The sequence below is a fragment of the Amblyomma mixtum genome, chromosome 2 (assembly GCF_055824585.1).
Source record: "Amblyomma mixtum isolate Tamu chromosome 2, ASM5582458v1, whole genome shotgun sequence".
Lineage (NCBI taxonomy): Eukaryota > Metazoa > Arthropoda > Arachnida > Ixodida > Ixodidae > Amblyomma > Amblyomma mixtum.
The window spans coordinates 220,159,316-220,180,397 of record NC_143013.1 but is presented as its reverse complement, the minus strand read 5'-3'; the positions used below and the strand labels follow the sequence as shown (position 1 = coordinate 220,180,397).

General features: G+C 45.0%; 1 protein-coding gene across 1 annotated transcript; it reads left to right on the top strand.

Annotated features, from left to right (window-relative positions):
* Positions 1-7,639: 7,639 nt before the first annotated feature.
* Positions 7,640-14,830, top strand: LOC149362632 (uncharacterized). Its single transcript, XM_089568348.1, has 5 exons — positions 7,640-7,672; positions 9,098-9,230; positions 10,971-12,230; positions 12,582-13,084; positions 13,202-14,830. Exons 1-5 carry the CDS (start codon positions 7,640-7,642, stop codon positions 14,828-14,830), a joined length of 3,558 nt encoding a protein of 1,185 aa, XP_089424474.1.
* The last annotated feature ends 6,252 nt before the right edge of the window (positions 14,831-21,082 follow it).

The window sequence follows — 21,082 nt, the reverse complement described above, 5'->3', positions numbered from 1 at the left end:
TTAGTGAGAAAGCACTATTCGTGTGGGTAAACCCCAGGCAAGATCTCGCGATGTTTGCGACTTTATGAGAAGCGAAATAAATAAATAGAATAAATATGCGCCAATAGAATTCGAACCCGTGGCGGCGTGGCACGAACAGGTCAGCTTCGCTGGCCACTGAGTGATAGCACTAGGCTATCGCCGCAGCCGATCACGCCTCATGTTAAACACACTATAGCATTGGACATTGCCCGTCGCCTTCTTCATCAACTAATACTACTATCAAACTAGTAATCACAGTTTGAGCTATGTGCCAGCAGTGACAGTCAGATAGGCGCTGCACGTGTTGGCGTGGGCAAAGCTCTGGCAGAAAGAGGGGGCTAGAGCGATATTCTTTGGCGTTGACAACATTGCTGCAGAAACGCGGCACTGGAGCATAGGCCACCACAGTACATTGGGTAAATTGGCATCAATGATGAAAACGTTGAGGACGCGCATAACGACCTCCCTTGATCAGCGGACACCTCAATCTTGTTTTAAGGTACGCGGCGGTGCTGTGCACCTGCAAACAAGTGTGCTTTCACACAATATTTCGTCCTTAGCAATTCTAAACCATCAGCCATCTTTTCGGGGGCATAGCATCTTTATTTTGTTTTGTGTATGATACCCTAAGCTGTAATTAAATTTTCCCATTACACCTGAGTGCATTGCACAAATTGTGACATGATTTCGCTCAATTTCTGACCTCAGTTTTTTTCCGTTGTGTAAACTCTCGAGAAAACTACGACAGTGGTCTCATGTAGCATTGGCTTTCGTATTCATGCGAATATGTAACAGCCTCAGGAGCATAGGCGGCTTCAGTTTGCTTGCTGCGCACAAGAGCCATCTTTTATTCTATAACAAGCACAATGCCCTACGCACAGAGTGGGTGTTATCAGGCCATGAATCGAACGGAAAAAAATTACATCACTTCAAAGTATTGCGCCACTATGATTGATTGTGGGCTGTAAGTCACAATGTAGGAATTACTGTATACAAAATGGGGCAGGATTTCGCTCGGTTTCTGTAAGGAATGTTAAGAACATATCCTCTGGCAAAAGCGCCAGTAAGACAACTGATACTAAAGCCGTAGAAGATATCGTCTACGTGAATAAAGTAGCTGGGATCTAAGGTTATCTTGTGCAAGCTCACGCATTTCTTGCTAAGCGACCATACAGAGGTAGAATGACGTAGAAACTTTAATCGCATTCACAATGAGGAAATTTTATGTTCGTCAAACCTACTGGAGCATAAGGTACAAGGTATAACCGTTCCTCCGAACGAGAGACAAGAGACATGCCTTTGTAACATGTACAGGCACTGCTATTCTTATTCGAGGAGCTCAGCTGCAGTGAAACAATGCTTACCTGTCCCACGCATGTTCAAAGAAAGGTCTCCTCTCAATGTCAGTTGTAGCAGATTGTTGTCGTCCTCCTATGCATCCCTCCTTTCTCAGTGAGACAATAGCGACATGCACGGTATGAACATTGCTGTGAAGTCTTCGACATTTTTGCCATATTTTTTTGCCGCCCTCACTTGGATAACAGGCAAGTCGTCGTAATTTCATCTAAGTTATTTCAAGTACAATTAGAAGAAAAAAGTATCAGCTTTCCCATTGGAATGAATGGTAAATATTAGCTAGCACAGTACATTCTTAGAAGGCTCCTATTAGATTGTATGCGTATTGCAACCACGAACGACAAGGGGCAAAGAAAGAAGTAGACAAGACGGAGCGTTATTCGTCCCTTGTCGTTCGCGCGGTTACAATATGCATAGCAGTTTGAACCACAACTAACCTGCCTTTCCCTGTTACCTAATAGATTGCTCAACATGGACGCGCATCCGCCGCGATGGCTGGGTTGTTACGGTGCCACAAGGTGGGAGAATTTCGATGAGGGTAAATACCAGAAGAACTTCGGACTGAATATTTCATCTTCTATAAAGAATTCATCCCTATCATTCCCGGGCTTTCTACCCTAGCGTACCTCTTCGCACAGAGCGCAGCTTTAGCGCGTAAAAAAAACTTTACAAGCTATTTAAGAACAACTTGAAATCGTACTTGGTAAGTTTGAAGCTGTTTTGTTATATAATTTCAACAACAAAAGCTACCGTCTGCTTAACAACGCTGTTATGAACTGCGCTTTGTAGGGAAACAAGTACAATTCAATTTCAAAAAGCACATACTGTATCTCGCTCGCTCATGTTATTATTCGTTTTAAAACAGTGTTCTTTAAGTATAACAGTGTTCTTCAAGAAACATCGGTGAAAGTATCGAAGCCTTGAAAACTTTTGCTCACTCCATTGATCGTGCTATATTGCCATTATAGGCCATACGGGCCAACGTCGCATTGCGTGACGTTAGTTATGTCAGGTTTATTTCACTTTTTATTTTGTTTATTTATTTAGTACTAACACATCTTGTACAGGTCCAAGCAGGGTGCTCAGCATGCCGTAACACTTTTCCCAAAACAATTGTTCAGAATAGAATGACTAGAAAAAGTCATCATCTACGCGAGCAGTTGTCTTTCGAGGGTAGGGGCCAACTATCCGACTAGGGAAAAGACGTGTTCACTACCTCCTGTTCTAGGTTGAAATTTGTTATCTACATGTACTGATCATCAATCAAGGCTGTCAGCGACCATCACGCGTTGTGCTGGTATGAAAACGTGAGGAACCGATAATGCCGCCTCGCTCACTGGACCTTGCAAGATGCAATAGCTCGACGCTAGCGTGGTGCATGATTCAGGGTGCGTGAACTGCAATTGCAAGCTGACACCACACCGAAAGAAGACGACGACCAAGCCTTTCTGGGAACTCTCACCGAAGTCGCGCACGAGAAACGGATGAACCACGACCTGCGGCAAATTTTAATGCAAAAGCGTTAATCCGGAAAGTTGGATCCTAGCAAAAGCGTCGATTGTATGTCCTAGAAGCGGGAGCTCTCTGTCCCGCCGCACTGGACGCTCATCGTCGCCGCCTACGTAGCACTAATCCATGCTTTCAGACTGATTTGGCTGTAGTAAATATACTCTGTTATTTTTTAGCATCCTGAAGAAAAAATCTCTTCGAACATGACATCCAACGGAAGATTTCCCTCCTTGCGCTTGCCGAATAATGTCTTCGTGAAGCGTTAGCCGCAGACGATCGATGTGATTAATGTGGAGTGGTACGTGTCTGCATTCAGACTCCGATTGGGGGGCTTATTTCTATTGATGAACCGAATTCGCTCACACCACTCGCAATCAAAGTTTTTATTTGGCAACTAATTTGTTTTCATGTTGACTTAGCTCATGTCAGAGCTCTAGTAGCCATCAATTTTTTTCATTTCTGAGGTGGCCATGAGGTTTTCACTCTCTACATTAAGTCTACATACCGTCACAGGCGTTGGAATTTACACATAATGATCATAATAATGTTAGAGCCTTAAAGCTCAACCATATTCTTCATTTCGCTCATCTCCACGGAGAAGTTGGTTTCAACAAAGAAGTGAGAATCATTTCGTTTTTCCTTTCCTTAAAACAGATTTTCGGAACCACCTTTATTTTTTTCTGATGACTCAGTGGTTAGAGCACTCGGCTACGGAGCAGAAGTTCCCGGGTTCGATCCTGGCTGCGGCGACTGCGTTTAAATTCGGGCAAAACGCAAAACGTGCCCTTGTGCTGTGCGATGTAAGTGCGCAATGAAGATCCCCAGGTGGCCGAAATGATCCCACTTCGGCATCTTTTCCGCTATTTCCTCTTTCATTCCCACCTCCATTCCTTCCTTCACAGCACGGTTGAAATATGCACCAAGAATTCAGGTAGTTACTGAGCCTTTCCTTTTCTCACAATCAATTTCCGATGACCGCCCCGTAAGGGAAGGGATAAAGGAGGGAGTCAAAGAATAAAGCAAGAAAGAGGGGCCGTAGTGAACTTCTGCGGATTAATTTCGACCGCCCGGGGATCTTTAACGCGCACTGACATCGCACAGCACGCGGGCGTCTTTCGCGTTTCGCCTCCATCGGCCGCGTTTCAATGGAGCGAAACGCAAAAGACCATTATTCGCCTTTATCCCTTCACTTACGGCGCAGTTGGGGTATCCACCGAGATGTGAGACATTTACTGCGCCATTTTCTATCCTCAAAAAACAATGTTTATCATGGCAATGCTAACGCGAACACATTAAAAATCCCCAGCTAAAAACCATCCACTTTCCTGTCGCATCCGCATGCAGCATTCCGGCTATTAAATTCTCGTTCGTTAACGAAAGCACACATCCTAGGCTCTTGGCCCTTATCACCGTCCGAGAAGAAAGCCACAAAGGCGCTCTGCTTATAAGCTCTAGCTGCAGACCAAGACACTCACTACGCGTCCTCCTTCCTCACAACGAAATGGCCGCTATGTACACTGTCCCCCACCCGACGTGTCGGATCAGAAAGCGGTCATCGCCTAATTATTCTTCCTGCCTTTTCATTTTTGGGCCTTCCCTCACTACAAACCCTTGACAAGACATTATAAAATTTCTTTCTACAAGCTCCTCACGAAGACCAAACTTAGCGTCGCCTATGATTCCCTGGCAAGCTCCTTAGAAGTCAGAACAAATATTGCCGGAATCGTCTGTCAGCGAACGAAGCACGCAATGGGAATGTCTGTCAAGACTCTCAACACTGGACAACGCCGCCAGAAAATCAAATTAGATTCCTGCACCCAATTATACCACCAACGAGACGTTATCAGCAAATAGGCATGAACCTACTTCCCTTTCCAAGTTTTATGTCCAGTAAAAAGTGGATAAAAGTGGCAGCTCTCCCTTTACGCTAAAGAGAACACCGTACCCTCAGGTAGTGTAGCAAAGGTGGCATCGTTCGTCGAAAACACCTTACTTCGGCGTGGTGCCTCCGAAGTCCTTATCACAGACAGGGGAACATCATTCAGGGCGGAGGTTACGCAAGCCATAGTTACGACTCGATCAATAATCCTAGGACAATTGTGCGCCATCGAGATATCAAAGGCCTGACGGAATGCTTATAGAATGCTATCGTCGACATCCGAGACCAGCTTGACGCCATGCATCCGAAGGCTTCTGAGTAAGCCGTTCTAGGCGTCGGTACCCACTGTTAAAATCAAGAAAAGGCTCGAGAGCAAGACGCAAAATACCACCGCCGGCATTCCAGTCTATCACGGTGGAACAAACAGGACACGCGCTGATCCTGTGGCTGGCAAGCCACTATTGGAGACTTTGGGAAAGATGCTTACGATGTGATTTCTGGTCGTACTAGATACCACGACGATTGAGAACTGAGTTATGAAGTTATTCCTACTAGTACGTGAAGCCCTAACACGCGCAGTGACCTTTTCATTCTTGGTGCTAATTTAGACTGCGCCTAGTTTCTGTTTTCAGTGTGAGTACGCACTATATTACAAGATCTAACCGGCTCACCGAGTTTGCGGAGAACCTGACCTGAAAGGTGACATTGGCAAAACCTAGCATAGCAACAGTCCATGAAGAAAGAAAATACTCCACGACTGGGTTTGGAACTCGTGGTGGCGCAAACAGATGAGCTTCGCTGGCCACTGCACATGGACACTGTGCTATCGCCGTAGCCGACCAAGCCTCGTGTTAAACTGCAACACACTCTTGCGTTCTGCGCTGCACATCGCCGTCATCAACTTCCCCTGCGGCGCGAAAACAGATCCGATCAGCTTGACCTTGATCAGAGCTTAAAAAGAGTAGCCAGTTGTGCCGACAAACCAGCAGAGCAAAACCATTAGCCAACCAGCCTAAACACATGCTTTCGCACGTATAGTCAGTTTAGTTTAGCTACGTTAGCACCACACCAGCCTTTTAGGAATAGGTGGGGAGGTAAAATTTCCAAGCTTAAACTTTTAACCGATTTCTATTTTTGTTTTTTTATTCCAGCGTGGACGTGACGTAATAACTTCGGCACCTTAGACACGACCAGAACACTGAAAAAATCTTTATTTCGCAAGGCAGCTTCTGACGTTGGAGGTGTTGGTTAGTCAAAAACAGATGTGACATGCAGGAGTGTCCAGCAAGGTCCTCTAACTTCGCTTCATATGTGCAGAGAAATTAGAGACCTCTTTTTTTTCTAACCAGATGCGACAGTCACATGCAAAAGCGAAAGCTAAAAATCTTGCCGTTTCTGCTTACTATTCGACTTTTTCCTCTCTGCTTTTATAATTTAGCTAGTTGTCATGGATCAAGACAGTTTGAACTGCGCCAGGAGGCTTGTCAACGGATATGGCCGCAGGCTGTGGTAAGATTTATTCCTTCTGTACCCTTGAAAATGCATTATTCCGGGTAAATGTGGCTCAATGTTCTTGTAAAATAAAGCGGAAAGTGGAGATTGCTGAATAGCGCAAAAAGTGAAACTGCGTAACGATAGGACGAGACAAAGGAGGGATAGAGACAGGCGTTAACTATCAACCATTTTGACTGCCCACGGCAAAGCTTTATATGGAGGGACATAAGTGCCTCTGTCCCCCGAAGTAACTTGTCTACCAGTCTGCATAACAAATTATTTAATTCTTCTCTTTTCTTAATAAAGGAAGTTTTTGCTTGGGCCAGCCACCACACACACACTGTTATTAAGTAAAATGCTTGCTAAGAGAACAAATGCCTTTTGGAGTTTTGAGAAATACACCGAAACATCTTCGAAATAGGCGTATGGGCCCACACTTCAGAATCCTAGAAACTCTGTTCATGACCAGCTCGCCGAAAACCCAAAGATGATGTTCATACTTAAAGTTTACACTGCCTATATTATTACATAAGATGCCTCAGTGCAGCTTTCATTGTGCGAAACTGTGCACAAGAGCAGGCTTAGTTTCTATAGCGGAGCAGTTGGTGCGCTATTTTCTCTATCCGCGCGCAACCTCTCCCTTTCAGACCCGGTTTTTGCAGTCTAGGAGGTCTCTTCTTGAAAATACAGAGCCGAGTGAACGCACCGTGCTTAGTTACTTTGACTATTTAGAAAGATAAGTTTTCAATGCTAACAAATAGGATGATTGCCTTTCCCGTAGTGATTTTTCTGCTTATATGAACTTTCGATGACGAGCAGAGTAAATTTTTTTTTTCCATGGGGCAGAGCAGCTAAGTTTTTTCATGGGTTAGTTTGAGCCTCCTGAGTCGCGGTGCTGCTTTCTGAGCACAGCATGCGGGAAATGGCATTCCCTAGTCCACTCTGACCTTCGCGGCGTTGCTGGTGCAAAAGACCCATTAGCCACACAGCTGGTTAAGATTTACAATGAAGTTTTTCGCGTCTTATTGGTGGAAATTTAAATTGTCAATGCTATCAAACAGTTAACGCGGCGCAATGTGAAGCGCTTTAGTTTAGGTATGTATCCATGGTATACCAATACTCAGGAAAACAGCAAGCAGCTCTCAATATATGTACATTTAAAATTAACCTCGCGGTTCCCGCATTTTTCATATGCTTTTCAGCATTCCTCTGTGTCGTAGCGGTTTCTGTTAATTCGTTCTTTTTTTAACAACGCGCACTACCTTTCTGCCAAAGAACTAAAGCCAAATTGAATAACGCGAATCTTTTCAGTCCACCAGAAGGACACCCTGCTACTATCCATGCATACAGTACTCAAGAAATCATAGGGCATACACAATGATGCAACGAGAAGAAGACGGCAGCCCCTGCTGGGTACGTTTCTGGCAGTCAAGCAACACGTTTTGTGCTTGTTTACTATGAAGTGCAGTGAACCTTCCGAAGCGAGAGGCCTGAATATGAGTGCACTAGCGTAAATTACGCTACTTCCAGTATCGATTTGTGCAATGCTTGCTATATAGTACAGTGTGCGGTATATAGCCCCGGTGATTATAATCCTTGTGGGCACATATTTTACGTCAAGTGGCCTTACCAAAACTCCTCATCCGTCTTCCCTACCAGCCCGCAGCACTTTATCAGTGTGGTCCTTTGCAGTACCTCCCGTTTTGTTGCATAGTCTTAATTCTCGGTGTTCAAATTTTATACTTATGTGGAAGTAGAGCGTACTTCCGTTTTATTTTATTGTCTTCGGCAGTGTTTACTCTGTTAAAGCCAGAAACTATTTTAGTCGATCTTACGTTTCGGCCAACCACATTGACTTGGGAAAGAGTTGGGTTTTAGTCTAGAGCAGTCGCGGAACTATTCTTCATTCATTCCACTATCCGTAAAACAATGCTTCTTTTCGGCAATAATTCATGCGCAACCAAGAGGTATTGTGCAGCGTATATATAGCTAGTAAAACATACAGAATTGTGCATTGTCGATCGGCGTGAAGAGAATTTATATCGAAGCGTTATTAGGAGTTCCTAACTAAACTTTTATATTAGTCGCCCTGTTTGAAACGAATCTCTCGTATATGAATTTAAGAACAACAGCGGCGTATTGGATTGGGTAACAAAGGAGCCGACAAGTACAAAACAAGAACTAGTATATGCTCGTCGAACACAGCCCGTATGCGAACATGCATGTATTCATTTATTGTTATACGGTATTGTTGGCATGGCTTGACCGGAAGTTGTAAAAACAGTTCTTTTTTTATTTTCGCTTTGATGTTTCGGAAACTCAACTCTGTATCATCTTGCAAGGTGAACTAACTATATAAAATATTAGTGAAAATTTAAGAAATGATCTGTAACCTCGTCAAGTCTTGTTAATGTGAAGTCATGTCGCTCGTCAGCAAGTATACATGAACATTAGCACAGAACGCTTTTCTCTAATGCTAATGCCATTTTGATGCTCGATCACGGCTATGCAATAACACGGTTCTGTGCGCCAGGTAGGTCACCGTTCATTGGGTTCTTTCTCACGCTGCGATCATTCTATACCATCGAGGCTACGCCTATGCACTCTGCTGGGACTGCAGAACGATGCTTACATAATGAATTACGGTTTTTTAGGAGAAGCATTCATAGGTGATTTCATATCGCATCAAAAGCACTCCTTGCTAGAAAGTGCAAGCCTCATAGGAGAAGAAACTGCCAGAATGCGCCTTCCTTTGCATTTATATTTTACAAAATATTCTGTGGAGACATGAATGTATTCTAGAAACGTTTCAAATTGCTATTTTATTTCTCTACGTAGGCACGTGGACGAGGTATTTGTTTTAATGGCAGATGTTATACAATCAGTTCCAATGACGAGGTGTACAACAATCAGCAGGACTTCAATGAAATTCAACAAGTACTTCGCCGCATCAGAAGGCATTCGCACTCAAGTAAGCCTATTACATGCAAGAGAAAAGACTTATCAGTAACTGAAAAAGTATAAAATACATAGGGTAACTTAGGAACAACTTTTCGAGGTATAAGCAGCATTTTTCAACTGGTTGTTTTTTCACTCTTCCCCCTGAAATGTCCAAGTTCTTATCTCAGAAAAATTAAAGTACATGAGTTAGTTGATTTTGCTACGTTTGGAAGGGACTCAGCCAATTGTCATTGATGCAGTACGGAACGTGGTGCAGGTGAATTTGGTTGGCAGCACTGAAGATATATTCGAAGCCTAAAAGGGGCTGTAAGACACAATTTATCATATCGCAAGAAATATATTCGAATTCCGAGGGCGCTTTGTGGGCTACATCGTCACGAAAGATATTTTTTGAAAGCACAGAAGCAATGCAAAAGTTCAAGTTACTGCTGCTAGTAAATGTATGCGTGACATGGGACCATGGACCATACTTTCTGTCATCTAGAGGCCTAGGGATATCTGTATGGATAGCGCCGAGTTGAAGAATTTTGTGGTCGAAGAGGTGCTTCTAGAGGGCAATTTCTGAGTGAATGATTCCCTTGGCACCCACGCCTTTGAACCTAATTCGATTGTCGCGATAACTTATTGGTATACGTAATAGGCATTGCCGCGATGATCAATGCTTGCGCGCAGCAGGGCATTTTCTTGATATCGTCAGTTCACGGACTTTGGCAACACCTATGGGTTTCTCTAAGACAGTTGTATAGGTTTTCTTTGTTGTCACATGGCTGCGCTTGGGTGGATGCCAATGAGTAATTATTCCCTTATTACAAATCTACTCCACATTGGGGGATTCCCCTAAACATTTGACCAACGCTGTTCCCATTTAAAGTTATAGATCAATTCGCTCTCGCCCTAACACATGCTGAAGGCCCCGGTTATCTCAGCTGGTAGAGCGACTGTTCCGTTAAAGTGGTGTTCCCGGGTTCGAACCTTGGAGCAGGGCGACGAATATTTCTTTAACTGCTAAGTTTCTGTGGAAGCCCTCACCTTTCTTACATCCATTCTATATGAACACCTTTGGAAGGGACGATGTAATTTGCTGCAATATATTTACGGCGACTGGTACTAATCGTAGAATCCGCTGACTCACTTTTTGACAGTCGCGGTTCGGGACCTCTGACAGCCAGAATACACGATGACCCTAGAGCTTCGTCGCAGTTTTACGGATGTGGCTGATGGCAGAAGTACACGAAAGTATTAAGTGTAAAACTGCATTTGCCGGTGTTAAGATCTTCGGTATTTATGCACCTTTAAAGTGTGAAAGAATGGCTTATAATTATGCAAGAAAGCCTTTAAAAACGAGTGAAAGTGTGTTAACTTTCTGTTAGCCAACTCTTCACTACCTATGCTTACACCAGCCAGGAGAAAGACGTACCTCTCGCACAAAAATCATTATCTGTGTCTAAGAGCGACATTTTCGGTTTATTACTTGAAGAGGTTTTTTTCCCCTTTTCTGCGTTTCCGCATAATTATAAAAATAACGGTGCTATGTGAAACTACATGTTCCAATATCGTTAGAGCGAACATTTCTTGAATTCATGCTTAATATGCGGCTTTTTGATCGTAATAAGAATAAGTACAGTTGTGCATGCTCCTGGTCCTATGTCTAGTCTCATGTATATTGCACCTTCATTAGCAGTACTTATTAATTTAGAAGCACACGTGACTGAAATTGTTGTTCCATGCTGTTTTTCGCTCCCTGCCGCAGGAACTATGCGCAAATTCAAGAGGCAGACACCTGAAAGCCTACTTTCCAAACCCGAACGCGAAAAAAGACTATTAGAAAGTTTCGAAGACTCGTCGTCGGAAGAGAGCTCCTCCAGGAGTCGCAGAAACAAAAACAAAAGAAAAAAACACGGATCAAGATCAAGTCACAAAAAGCGAAATAAGCATGCGATTCTTAGAACAAGAATTCTAGAATCCAGAGAAAGGCGCGAACGTAAGCGGGGGCGCCTACGGGAGTACTTAGCGGAAAAGAGAGAGGAACGCCACCGAAGGCGAGAGGAGCTGGCGGAAAAAGTAACGACAGCGGCCGCGACAGTTGCCTCGTTTTTGAAAGAGCGGTTTCAGAACGCCACAGATCGCATGAAAGACGCGCTACGGCTTGACGAACAGAAAGACAGAAAAAAAGAACTGAAAAATTCTGGAACACCAGGGGCGTTCGGCTCCTTCCACAGAGGTACAAGTGGACCAACACCAGAAATTTATAGGAAGCCGAAAGTTGATAATATATCAGGATCTTCTTCGCGTTCCAAACATGGCGAAACACCAAGGCGAGCTTCGACGAAGGTAGATAGGCAACCCTTGCGCGGATATTCAGAACGGGAAGCAAGAAAAAGGACATTTGAAGAAAGAAAAATTAATGACACACATGGAGCTTCAAGAAACATCTTCGGAGTCAGGGCAAATGGTACTTCTAGGATACGGGGCTCAAAACAAACAAATCCTGTTAGAGTTACCGTGAAACCACATGTCATTACGTCACAACGGAAAAAGTTACGAGAAGCGGCTGAGGGAAATAAGCATGATACGAAGCCAAGTTTTGCCAGTAAAACCCATCATAAATTGAACGCCAGCTCGATTTCTGAAACAGAAAACATTCTCAAGAAAACAATCAAAAAAAGTCTAAAAGGTGTGGAAGATAGGAAGAGGCAAAAACAAAGCGAAGACGTGCTTGTCGTGGAGAGGACACCGGCAATAGGACCTGTTCATCAGGACAGAGCTCATAAGAAAACAAGCGAAACTACCCGATTAGCACCTTTCGCTGTTCCAGATGGAAAATCCGAATTAAAAACAGACCAACTTAATAAACTACACAGTGAATCCACTAATGTCACAACGCCAAAGACTACTGAAAAGCCAGTGCCCAAAATAGCACCTCCGGCTCTTCCACAAACGGGGACAGAGTTACCAGCACTGCCACATAATAAACCACAACGTGCACCTGCTCTTGCTACAGTGTCAAAAAGTTTTGAAAAACCGGCGGTTGCAATAGCACCTCCGCCCTTCCCAGAAGGCAAACCCGAATTAACAGCACTCCCAACTAGTAAACCACAAAACGCACCCACTGCTATGGCAGCGCCAAACATTCCTGAGAAGCCGTTGGCCGAAATAGCCCCTGCTTCCGTTCCAAGAGCGACAACCGAAGTGCCTGCACTCCCATCTAGTAGTTCAGAGAGTAGTTCACACACTCCAATGGCAACGCCAAAGATTCATGAAGAGCCGGTGGCCGAAATGCCACCTTCCTCCGTTCCAAAAGCAACAAACGAAGTGCCTGCAGTCCCACCTAGTACACCGGAAAGTGCACCCACTCTAATAGCACCACCAAACATTCCTGAGAAGCCTGTGCCGGAAACAGCACACCCCTCTGTTCCAGAAGCGAAAACCGAAATGCCAGTAGTCCCACCTAGTACACCAGAAAGTGCAGCCACTCCAATGGCACCGCCAAAGATTCCTGAGAAGCCTGTGCCCGAAATAGCATATCCCTCCATTCCAGAAGCGAAAACCGAAGTACCAGCACTCCCACTTAGTACACCGGAAAGAGTACGCACTCTAATAGCACCACCAAATATTCCTAAGAAGCCCTTGCCCGAAAAAGCACCTCCCAACGTTCCAGAAACAACGGAAGTGCCAGCAGTCCCACCTAGTACACCGGAAAGTGCACCCACTCAAATAGCACCACCAAATATTCCTGAGAAGCCTGTGCGTAAAACAGCACATCCCTCCATTCCAGAAGCGACAACCGAAGTGCATGCAGTCCCGCCTAGTATTCCAGTAAGTGCACCCACTCCAATGGCACCGCCAAAGATTCCCGAGAAGCCTGTGTTCGAAATACCACATCCCTCCGTTCCAGAAGCGAAAGCCGAAGTACCATCAGTCCCACCTAGTAGACCAGAAAATGCACCAAATCCTATGGCACCAGCAAAGGCTCCTGAGAAGCCGGTGCCCGAAATAGCACCTCCCTCTATTCCAGAAGCGAAAACCGAAGTGCCAGCAGTCCCCCTTAGTAGACCAGAAAGTGCAACCACTCCTGTGTTACCCCCAAACATGCCTGAAAAGCCCGTTCTTGAAGTAGCACCTCCCTCAGTTCTAGAAGCCAAAACCGAATCACCAGCAGTCCCACCTAGTAGACCAGGAAGTGAAACCACTCCTATGGCACCACGATACATTCCTGAAAAGCCTTTGCCCGAAATGGCACCTCCCTCCATTCCAGAAGCGAAAGCCGAAGTACCAGCGGTCACTTCCAGTAGACTAGAAAGTGCACCCTCTCCGATGGCACCACCAAAGATTCCTGAGAAGCCCGTGCTCGAAATAGAACCTCCCTCCGTTCCAGCCAAAACCGAATTGCCAGCACTGCCACCAAGTCGACCAGGAAGTGTAGCCACTCCTATGGCACCGCCAAGGATTCCCGAAGAGCCGGTACCCGAAATAGCACCTTCCTCCGTTCCAGAAGCGAAAACCGACGTGCCAGTAGTCTCACCTAGCAGGCCACAAAGTGCACCCAATGCTGTGACAATGCCAAGAATTTCTGTAAAACCAGTGCTCGAAATAGCACCTTCCTCCGTTGTAGAAGCCAAAACCGAAGTTCCAGCACTCGCACCTAGTAGACCACAAAGTGCACCCGCTGCTTTGACACTACCAAAGATTCGTGAAAAGCCAGTTCCTGAAATAGCACCTCCCGCTGTTCGACAAGCATTCCCAGCTTCCCTCACGAACATTCCCTCTAGAATGCGGATCGAACATAATGAAATCGGAGGATCTGAAGAACAAGGAGTGTGGCCAGGATTCCCACAGCCCGGATTAAGAGCTTCATCACCCTTCAGGCTGCCAACAAGGCCCTCTGAAAGCTTGCCTTGGCACTGGTGGCCGTCCACTTATCAAGAGCTCCTGCAAGCCGTCGGTGCACGGGTTCCGAATCAGCCTAGAAGAATCGCTAACTATTACAGGATTTTTTCGAGATCTAGGAGATTAGGTACAGGGGAAGGGAGGAGTTCTAGGTTGACAATGATCCCTTTTTCAATGTTTCTACTTCGATCGAGAAAGCTTGAGAGGCTACCTGTATGGTATCCTCTATCATCCGAGTACCTTTTGTGCAAAGAAATTCATCGGAGGAGGAATGTCTTAACGCTGCCCTCCATAAAAGCATTACGAAAATCTCTCTCAGGCGGTCGCACCGTCGCAACGTATTCACGCCTTCTAAAGAGAAACCACAACAGAATATTTAGCTCGTCAATGGTTAGTTCCAGAATAGTTTCGCGAAACCAAAACCCTCTGTTTACCCACCGGCCTGTGGTGGAGAGCCAAAAGCTGTGGTCACATTCGCAAAGGCGGCGTCCGGTAAATAGACTTAAATACTTTAACATTCATTATCGGCGAGCTGCTGTTCCGCGACGAGTGTACGTTAGGACTCCAAAACCTAAAGGCGAGATCTCGGTCCTGCGTTTGTGTCCATGGCATCGTATTTATAGAGGACAATTGCTCAAAGAACTTACCAACGCAGGGAACTATCCAAGAGCCCCTTCCGTATTGTTCGCAATCCAAAAAAAATTCCGTACCATTCATCCTTGACGGGCATGCACCAGAAACTGAGGCGAGGGCGTCAAAAAGAGAGATTATGTTTATACAACCAGTTGAGACGCCTAAGGTGGCCAGTATTAAATTTTCTCTCAGTGAGGCCACTTTTGAGAAATCGGCCGCAAATTGCACGCACTGCTTATGCGAATCGTAATATTCGGCAATATTATCTCATTTAGGTGATTAGCGCTCTTTGAAATTAACTTAAAATAATGGTAGACTAAAAACTTTTGAAAGCATGCCTTTAGATGCATTTTAGACCAGTGTGTAATAGTGTGCTTTAGCACGCACTTAAGAGTTAATATGCGATTAAGGATCTATGTGGCCAGTTTTACTACACTTGAATTATATTCGCGATATGATTTGAGCCAGCAAATTTGCAGCAAATTATGTACCTCCAATATGTATCATAAACATGCAATTTTGGCACGGGCTGCACAAATTCAGTTACCTGCTGATTTTGTTTCAATCCGATACAATTGCATAGAAGACCTGTAATTGCTAAGCATGATGCTACATACTGAAAAGAATAGATGGCCCGTTCGGCGCCACAGCATATCGTTAAACAGGCAATACTACCGCGCTCAGATGTGTACACTAGGCCCGCCCAGGATGGAATAGTTAGCGTTACATGCGGACCCATGCCATACTGTGGGCAAGAAAATTTACCGCTGTAATGCGAAACACAATCGTGTATGAATAAGGAAATGCTTTGGTTGTGCACATCTTAAAATATAATGTCCTTCGCAATAGAGCTTTCGTATTATAAATGGCGCACATTTACAGCAGTACTACAAAAAGGTCTGTTTTTTTTTTTTTTTTTTGGGGGGGGGGGAGTGCGATCGGTAGGTATTAGGTTTTCCTGATAATGTCTAAAGGACACTGCTTCAGCCTGAAGCAGGAACTCCCGAGTTAATAGCACCATAGCCAAGCCCCTGTCCGCAGTGATCGCATAGGGCTTCCACCAGCAACGATGTAAAGTTACGTTGAACTCGATTTAATTTGAATAAAGTTAAAAAATATCCTATACTTTCGTTACTACTAACAACATTGAAGAATTCAAAAACAGTTCAGGGACACTTTGCAGTTAACTAGATTATTCTTTTTATTTTTCTTCACACTGTAATCCTGCATAGCGATGGAGCCGGCTTTTCATGTTGAAGCGTTATCTTTATTATTCTTGATGCCAGTTGTACATGGTTTTTGCTATTGTATTGTCGTTGGTTCCTTGTTCTTGCCAATTGTATTGTTGTTCATTGGTTTCTAAAAAACTCGAACCTTGTGACACCACTGCTTGTATCGTTTTGTTTATCACTTTAATATCTTTATAGCACCGCGCATACTTTATATACCAATGTGTAAAGAATATTTTCATTGACCCTTAACACTGCGTAATGATGTTGCAGTATTTTAATCTACACGAGTTCATTATTAATGGAAAAACCTGTTCAGAATTGTTCTCACTCCCCTCTCTAATACCCTGGCATGGGCCATGAGGAGACTTGAAACAAATGAATAAATAAAAAAATACAAAATTTCTTGTGTCAATTTTTGAGGAGAGCGGTCACACACTATCCATCCTATGCTGTCTATAATCTGATGAGAAAATTTCATCACCACTTTGATCAGCCTGACTATGCCCACAGCAGGACAAAGACCACTCGCATATCTCTTCAGTTAACCATACCCTGTGCAAGCTCCGCCACCTAATCTCCGCCAACTGTTTTAAATCACATTTGCCTGTTCATCAGCCCCCCCCCCCCCCCCCCCTGCTGCACTTGTTTCCTTTGGTTTCCTGTCTGTTACCCATAGCGACCATCGATTGTCTTACGTCCCCTGCGCCAGCCGATATCTTTTTGATTTTGTCTAGGGTGTCATCAAGTCGCATTTGTTCCCTGACCAACCCTGCCCTCTTGCTGTCCCTAAACATTACACTGACCATTTCCTTTTCCATAGCTCACAGCGTTGTCATCAATATAAGCTGAACCCTTCCATTAGCCTATAGGCTCCTGCCCTATAGGGAAGCACCGGCAAGATACAGCTGAAATGCTTTTTTTTTCTTAAGGGATACTCGTCAACTGCCATTCATGATCTGAGAAAACCTCCGAAATGCGCCCCACCCCATTCTTACTCTTATTTTACTCTCGTTATCCGTATCTGAGCTTACAACCTACCCTAAATAGACGTATTCTGTTGCTTAAGTTGCTGCAACAAGCTTGCTGGAAACAATGGACAGTGTTTTAGGTTCCTTAGCCTGCCCTATGCAACAGAGACATGCAATGAACTTTTTGTTTCCTTATTTTAAAGGACATCTGAGATCTGTATAAGCTCTGATTTTACCTTGCATGCTGCCCTCATGTATTCTTCACGCTGAGTATTTTGTTAGTCCATTTGTCAGAGTATGCACTTCATCATGTCATATCTTACATCGTTTGTCGTCTATGCACTTTAGTACGCATTTTGTGGCCATATTTTAGCTTTTCGTCTTTTTCTTTTATTTTACATTTCCCGCACCACTCTCTTTCCGAATATGTCTCTCAAATTTCCTTTCCCACGCAGAGTAGCATGCCAGAGATTTCTAAACGCCGGCTAAATTTTCTGCTTTTTAATTAAAGAGTTTCTCTCTCTCTCTTTGGAAATTCTTTACTGTTCCTTGAGCGAGCACCTATCTCGGTAACAGACACCACCCGCCGATCCACATTTTACAATCTTCGAATTTACACCTGTTCTTCCCAAACCAAGTACATCTGCTTAAAAATTATGACGGAAGCCAAAAGTCCCTCGAAACCAAGGAGCAGAGTCACTCTCATATTTTCTATATATTGGTTTGTTTCTTTATTGGGGCTTAACGTCCCGAAGCAACTCAGGCTATGAGGGACGCCGTATTGAAGTGGTCCGGATAATTTCGACCACCTGAGGTTCTTTAGCGTGCACTGACAACGCACAGCACATGGGCCTTTAGAATTTCGCTTTCATCTAAATTAATTAGCGGTGTTTAGCAATGGGAGATTAATAGAGTAATTATTTTAAAGACTGATTATAAAGCAGAAAAAAACGACCACATGCCTTGGGTGGGTTCCGAACCTAGGACCTCCGAATTTCGCGTTCTGTGCCCTATCAACTGAGATACGGCGACGGCTGTCCGATGTTCTGCTTTGGGGGTATTGATATGCAGTATACCGAACCTTCAGAGTGTTCGCCAGCACCACCCTCGTTCATAGCGGCGAAATGAAGTACAATCTGCGTGACCTTTGTGTGGAGTGCTCAAGCGGTGCACTTTTCTGCATAAAAATTGACATCTCGTGACAGCTGCAAACTTTAAGAGCAACGCTTGCGCGGACGTAGAGCCATATTGTCGTGAAAGCAATCTGGGCACGAGCACTTTCCACAGGAGCCACGGTCAGTATTCTCATTTAACTTTTCAGTGCGGGGCGCACTCCGCTCGAGCGCTCTACACAACGGGGGCGCAGACTGTACGTCCTGCATTACTGCGAGTGCTACGTAGAAACCAGGTCGAACGGTGAAGGCAGAAGCTGTGCGAGAACCTTCATATGCTACCTTTGGCATCGACTGCCAGAATCGAGACCCACGCCAACTATTCAGCAGAGCAGGCAACGGGAAAAAGGGGCTCGTTATGGCATTCATGACGGAAGCCAACAGTCGCTCGAAACTAGAAGTAGAGGGGGTATTTTTAATGTGGAGGCATTAAAGAGGTGGAGACACCAATTTGTGGTTGCGCATTCTTTGTTTCAAACGTTTCTTATTGCGCCAGGAAGCATGGTACAGATTCAAAGATTCATATGTTCACAGTGAATAATTTAATATCGCATTTTTAAGTCAATCATTTTCGGTTTCGGATTCTGAACGCCGAGTTGGACAGTGACGTCAGTATCTAGGATGCTCAACTACTTTGCCCGGTCACGTGAGCCCATAAAGTTGTGACGCACCTACTTCTGTATCGTCTGCTTTCTCACACACATGCTGACGAGCGCATGAAAACGAACAACGGCATGGCTAGTCCCAGCAGCTCGGATTTTGACGAACCTGATTACCATGAGGACATCAACTTTTTTTTTTGATCGGTCGCTAATATCGCCCTCGCGGGGTTCGCGTGAGGATGCGGAGCACTTTGCAAAATGCCAGTAAGCATGGCTAGTTCGCCAATACGTTGACAAAAACTAACCGAGCGAGTAGCGGTTTGCAGCAAATGCGGCTCGCCGGTGCGTCAACTGCGCTCACGTGGCTCGTCAATCGTGCCTCATGGCTGCGGCTGAGGCTGTGCCCAGCTCATCATACGTCACTGTATTTTTGTATGACGTCACTAAAACGTTGGTTACTCTACCATCGTAGTAACGTCAGCGTTGATCGCGCTATCGATGGGTCTAGATCGTGAGAGTTAGCATCTAGGTAATCTTTGGGACTGAATTAAAATATGTTTTACACGTTCGTTGTGTCCAACACCTGGCTTGAGTGCCCTTGCGCACAGAGGAATCCCATAGCAGGGTTTTTATATCCTAAATGTTTGGTGTCTCCATCCTTTTAAGGAGCTCGTGTCACACAAAATCGGGCATCGGCGTCAACGATCTTGATTTCTGCGAAAAATTCACGAAAAATCCTCAGAGGAGCAACCTAGGAGACAGGTGGGCCACCTAGGTCTCGTGACCTTTCGGCGTCATCACAACCTGCCCACCAGATTAAGTGCCCACCGTGGCAAGGGGCAGTTAAATTGATTGGTCGCTGGGCAAAATAAACCTTGGTCACACAAGGCCCGCCGGTGGGAGGATCTGCCAGCGAGGGCAGTGGCTTATAGCTTTACCACTGCACCACTGAGCCAGGACCGGTACAAGGACTACAAGGGATCGATCAGTTTAAAGTAGAGAACGAGCTATTTTTGATATATAGGACTTAAACCATCGCACTATCGTGGCGTACCCTCACGGCGGAGCTTAAGTGCCCATTTTTTAATACATAGTTGCTGTTGGTCATCAGTGGGAGATTATTATTTTAAACACAATTGATTAGAACGCATACGAAAAAAAAACACATGCCACCGATGGGATCTGAAGCAATCAGCTTTAAGGACCTACACAATGATATTCCAGCAAGCGTCTGGGATCGCATTTATTATTATTTTTTTTGTGATCGTGTTCTTTGGCTGTGCATTCTCAGCTTCTTTTGTTTCTCTTCAATAGCCTCGAAATTTTTACTATCAGGTCTGTCCAATACTGTTAATCCGACGACTGAGCGGTGGGAGGAGAGGCCGTCCGCCTGGGACTTATTAGTGCAGATGATGCTCACCGAGAGGTCCAAAGCTGCACCTCAATCCAATAAGCTCCTAAAATCGGGAGTATGGCGAGGGTAATGGCTCCTTCTTGCGCCAACGAGCTCGAAGTCAAGGCGATTGATACAGAATTAGTGCGGTTCCATTTTGGTTCGTTACCACCATGAGCATGGCCGCCTTGTTGGAGTATCCAGTGGCGTCAGTATAGAATGTGGATGGGTCGTTTCCAAGGGCGTGTGGGAGGGTTTGCACTCCGGCCCGTCTTCCTTTGTGCTGATCGGGATGCATGTTTCGTAGAATTGGTGCCACCTGCACCTTCGCATTGAGCTTGGGTGCCAGGCGCATTTGGTAGGGTGGCGGAAGGGATTTTGTGTGCCGGGTTCCCAAGGCAGACGAGGAGGGCCCTTGTGCTTCGAAGCTAGGCGTGCCTGCCGGCGCGCTGTGTTTCCGTCAGTTCTTCGATTGAATCGTGGGTGCCGAGCTTGACAAGGCTTTTCGTTGAGGCGTGTTGAGGAAGTCTTGTCGCCATCTTCACTCCTGATAGGATCGAGAACGTTTAAGCGTCTTAGTTCTGCACGAGTGAATGTGTCGTAAGGCATGTGAAACGTGAGGCAGCTGACGACGGGGGCTTCTGTGATGCGCAGCGTGTCCGTCTGTGAGACCACCACGACGATTGGGTGCGAGCGTACGGTTTCATAAGCAGCATAATGAAACGATGCTGATGGCTATGAACAAGGCGTATTTTGAAATTGTGATTGTGTGAGCAAAAATTAAAATGCAGTTTTTTATTACTGAATATTGGTTTATTTACGGGACATTTCCTCAGGAAAAATTGCGGGGGGGGGGGGGGGGGGGGGTGGCTAGGACATCTTACGTGCCAGTAATGCGAAATCATTGCAAATCTATTCGAGCTCTATTATATTTATATTCAAATTATTTATTAGCTCCATTTGAAAACTATTCTA